Source organism: Rhopalosiphum maidis, chromosome 3, assembly GCF_003676215.2.
Source record: "Rhopalosiphum maidis isolate BTI-1 chromosome 3, ASM367621v3, whole genome shotgun sequence".
Taxonomy (NCBI): Eukaryota; Metazoa; Arthropoda; class Insecta; order Hemiptera; family Aphididae; genus Rhopalosiphum; species Rhopalosiphum maidis.
Genome location: NC_040879.1, coordinates 7,843,455 through 7,848,318, shown reverse-complemented (window position 1 = coordinate 7,848,318; position 4,864 = coordinate 7,843,455). Strand labels below are relative to the sequence as shown.

Here is a 4,864-nt window from a genome sequence, read left to right as displayed (position 1 = left end):
TATGAGACAGCACTTAAAATGTCTTTATTATCAGAAAATCGATTTTTAATTTTCAACAAAATGTAGTCAATTACTGTATAATAAAGTTTGACTTTTAAATCTATTTTAGATGTAGGCAACTCTACTTCTAATGAGTTTTGTTGTGTAAATATAAATTGTTCAAAGGGTTTCGGTATTTTTTTTATTCTTTTTACATTAGTATCTTATGAAGGCATGACTATGTTATTTTTACCACATATAGAAATGGTTTCAGCATATATGTTACTAAAAGTTGTATCTGTATCTTTTGACCGAATATCTTGAAGGGTTGATTCTAAAGATGATATTAAAATCAATGCATTAGCTAGTTCAGCACTTACATTTTGTAAATAATCGCTTATTCATTTAAACATATGTAGGATATAATAGAACATTACTAAATTAAAAATCAATTTAAAATCAATTTTATGAAGTAAACCTATAGCTTCCACAGCACAGTCTCCTCTTTCGTATGCTAATTTATTTAATAGTACAAGTAATGGATTAATTGATTTTTTCATTGTTAAACATGCAAATACTTGGGCTGTCCATCGAATTAAGCAAATACGCTTAAGTTCAACTTTTGAAATTAATTTCATGGAATTTTGAATATCAACAAATTGAGCATGAATAGAAGAACCAGAAATAAATACATATAGACTTTCAATTAAATCAAAAAACATTTTAACTCCAGATACATTTTTACAGATATCTGAAATAACCAAATTCAGGCGATGATTGTAACAATGCACATATAAAGCCTGTGGCATTTCTTTGCGAATAATGCTTGCACGCCATTAAATTTACCACTCATTACATTGGTACCATCATAAGTTTGTCCCACACACTTTTTTATGTCAACATTACTGATAGTAAGTATTTCTTTAATATATGTAAATAAAGATGTAGCACATAAAGAACCAGCAGCACGGAAACCCATAAATCTCTCGTAGACAATACCATCTAGGTAATACCTCAATATTACAGACAACTGCTCAATTTTACTAATATCCTTTGTTTCGTCAACCATAATTGCAAAGTATTCACATTTTTGTAATTCGTTACTGATTTTATCCCGTACCATTTGACCAAAAACTGTAAGTATTTCATTCTGCATGCTAGGGATGATATACTTTGAATTATTTGGAAGTGATTGCTTTTTTTGCTTAAAATCATCATTGAAATATTCCAGCAAGTGTACAAGTTCCAGAAAATTACCACGGTTGACACCGTTTTCACTTTCGTCATCCTCTCTTTGATCAATACCTTGAACAGCAGTGAAGAACAACGCTTTTCCAATATACTGGATGTATTTACGATTCTCTTTTACTAACTTTAAATGAGTTTCATTAATTAAGGTTGATACAGATATATTTTTTTCCTTTCATGCTTGTGTATTCAACCAACATAACTTGACATTTTTTGTGTTCACTACTTGATTCATGTTGTTTAAAACCTGAACTTTTGTCTAAAGCTTTTTTCCATTGTTTAAATCCAATTGTAATAAACACAGTGTGTAAGTCATAATACTTAGAAAAAAAACGACAAGGAAAACAAAATACTGCATCATCCATTATACTGTATTCGATCCAATTAAACATTTTGTACCATTTATCTGAGAAATGTCTCATTCTATTAGAAAACATTGTTTTTGGATAAAATACTAATATGGGTTGTTTTGGTCCATCATCCAAATGTTGAGCAAGATCTTTTGGACCTGGTGTTGTTTTTGATATTTCAAGTGTACAAGAGAAAGAATCTATAGAAGCATTTATATCAACACTATCAACAAATGTAGCACAACTCACATGTTCACCACTATTGTTGCTATCATTATTACTTGAGTCTTGTAGTTGTTCTTCTTCATAATTAGAAGCCAAAATGTCACCAAAACTATTGTTGAAATCTTCAACATCTAAAAGTAATAAGTATTAATAAATAAATGTATAAATGTTAAATATGTATGCAGTTTATATGAAAGTATGTAAATATTATTATAAAGTAAAAGTATTTGCAACTGTAACACCAACCTTTATTTATCTCTGTAGAAGTAGATGCCTCACATAATAACTTCTTGCTAATATCATCTTCATAAACTAAAACATGATTATTGGACTTTACTTATTATTTATTAAAATTATTTTTTTGTTAAGTTATTATCCAAGTCTTATATGGTTACATTACATATAATAATAATAATAACAATATAATAAATAGGCAGGTACTATTTAGTTTTAATTATTAATTAGATTATGAACAATAATTAAGTAAATCAAAATTTCATGAATAAAATAAAATAAAACAATTATTTATATATATTATATATGTCCAGAAATATTTAGTACTACCTAAATAATTATACTTTATAAAAATAGTTTAAATGCTGAGATTGCGAGCTTGGAAAGAATATAAAGCACATAAACACTATTAAATAATAATTATTCTGATAATAAAAAAATTAAAATATGACAGATTCGACAAATTCGACAATTTAATAGAATAAAATGTCTTAAAAATTTAAAAACTACGGATTAATAATAATATGTACATATTAATGCTAGAATATGCGAACTAATAAGAAAATAAGTCTAATAATTAGTAAATATAAAATGTAGGTAAATAAGACTAGGGTAGATAAAATGTATGTGGAGTGTGTATAATTATCGTACTTACCTTTCTTAGTTTTTAAGTTTTTTGGGTTATTAAAATAACTTTCTATACTTCCCTTCATTATCATATTGCAGCTTGTGACTTGGCCTCTACCTGATTTTCGTGAATAATGAATCAATACAAATCGATACACAATAATATTATATTGTTATTTTATTTATGAGGTATATTAATATTGTTAATTATTATAGTGGTAAATAGTAAGTGCTCAGTGATTAGTATCACAATTACTGATATAAACTATTGTGGACGTGTTGTCTGTGGTCGTTTTTATCAAATGTACGTTCGAGATCCATATTTGGAATTTATAGTTTTCAATTTATTATTAGACGTGTAATTCACTCTTATCTCAAATTGTCGGGTGACGAATTCCCCGGAATCACGCATTTACTAAGATATTATCTAGTCTGTGACGAATATTTATAAAATCAAGTCTAGGAATTTAATTTTTGTAATACGATTGTTTGATACGGCCATTTGGGACAATCAAACACCATAATATTTAAAAATAAAATTAAGGGGGCTAGTTCGGGGCCACTGACTTTTCTTAGGGAGCCAGACACCCTAAGGACCCCCCCCCCTTGGTGACGTGCCTGTGCGAATGTCTTAATGTCTGGACGTCTGATGATGACAGTAGAATATCTACTTGTTAATAAATATGAGCACACAAAAAATATTTAAAACATTTAAGTTAGAAACGTCATAGTCATAGACAAGTTTTTTTTTTTACAATCTATATATAAGTGTATAATGAGTAAGTGTGGTGACAGAGTAAATAAGTAACATATAAAAATAACAAGAGAAGGAAGGCTCCCAGCAGTTCCCTGACCAGAAATTAGGGTTTGAGTTGATTTAATTAATGTTTTTTATTTTAGTTAGGTGTTGAGGAGATCTCTTGGCCATTTCCTTTTTAATCTTCTAGGAATGATAGAGGTAGAGAATAAACTTTTAATGATGGGGTTTGAATGAGCGATGAGCGTTGAGTGGAATTTTGAATAATAGGATTTGGCTAAGTTGTTAAGGGTTGGCATGTTCAGATCTTTATGGAGGTTTTTATTGGTAACATACCAAGGGGCAGAGGTTATTAGGCGTAGGCATATGGATTGGAATGCTTGGAGGGTTTTAGTGTTTGATGGTATTGCTGGCCCCCATAGTTGAATACCGTATAGCCAAGCTGGACGGATTATCGGTTTGTATATCGTAAGTTTGTTGGTTAAGGAAAGTTTTGATTTTAATAGAGGTTTCAAAAGGTGAAGTCTGGAGTTCACTGATTTACGTTTTTGTTTAATATGCGAGCTCTAGTTGAGGCGTTTGTCGAATATTAGCCCTAGGTATTTAACTTCGTCTGACGAAGGAATTACTAGGTTGTTAAATGTGACAGGAGGGCAAATAAATTTGCGCAATGTAAAAGTTACATGAGTAGACTTCGTTTCGTTTATTTTTATTTTCCACCGTTTTGTCCATGGATTTATCATGTTAAGGTGACTTTGGATCATCCAACAAGCGGTTGTAGAATCCTGGTGTGATGCTGAAATTAGTGTGTCATCAGCATATGTACCAGGAAAAGTGAAGGGTGTTTTGGGGATGTCGTGAGTGAACACAGAATATAGAAAGGGAGCGATATCACTACCTTGGGGGACACCTGCACTAATACGATGGCTGGTTGAATAGCTATTTTTAAACGAACCTTAAAGGAGCGGTCAGATAAGTAAGATTTTATTAATAAGAAATATAGTGCTGGGAGAAACTTCTTTAATTTGTAAAGTAGCCCCTCATGCCAGACCCGGTCAAAAGTCTGTGAGACATCTAGAAACACAGTAGGGCAGAATTCTTTCTTCTCCTGTGCGCTGGAGATTTTGTAGACAGTGCGATGAAGTTGGTGGATAGTTGAGTGATGAGCTCTAAAACCGAACTGGGTGTGTGGGATGATGTTAGCTTCAGTGGCAAGAGGGATGAGTCTTTTTAAGAGAATTTTTAAAAGTCGGGAGAAGACTTATCGGTCTGTATGATGTTGGTTATTCGGGAGGTTTATTTGGCTTGAGAATGAGTATTACAATGGAGTGCTTCCAGGAGTTTGGGAAGAAGGATAATCTGAGTATTGCATTGTAAAGATGAGATAGGTATACTATAGCTTTACGTGGTAGGTTTTTTACAATATAATTCGTTATTAAGTCGT

General features: G+C 31.1%; 1 protein-coding gene across 1 annotated transcript; it reads right to left on the bottom strand.

Annotated features, from left to right (window-relative positions):
• Positions 1 to 745: 745 nt before the first annotated feature.
• LOC113558225 (zinc finger MYM-type protein 1-like) lies at positions 746 to 2,749 on the bottom strand. Its single transcript, XM_026963718.1, has 4 exons — positions 2,692 to 2,749; positions 2,049 to 2,114; positions 1,431 to 1,933; positions 746 to 1,351 (listed from the first exon to the last, which is right to left on the bottom strand). The coding sequence occupies exons 1-4, from the start codon at positions 2,747 to 2,749 to the stop codon at positions 746 to 748; spliced, it is 1,233 nt and encodes a 410-aa protein (XP_026819519.1).
• Positions 2,750 to 4,864: the final 2,115 nt, after the last annotated feature.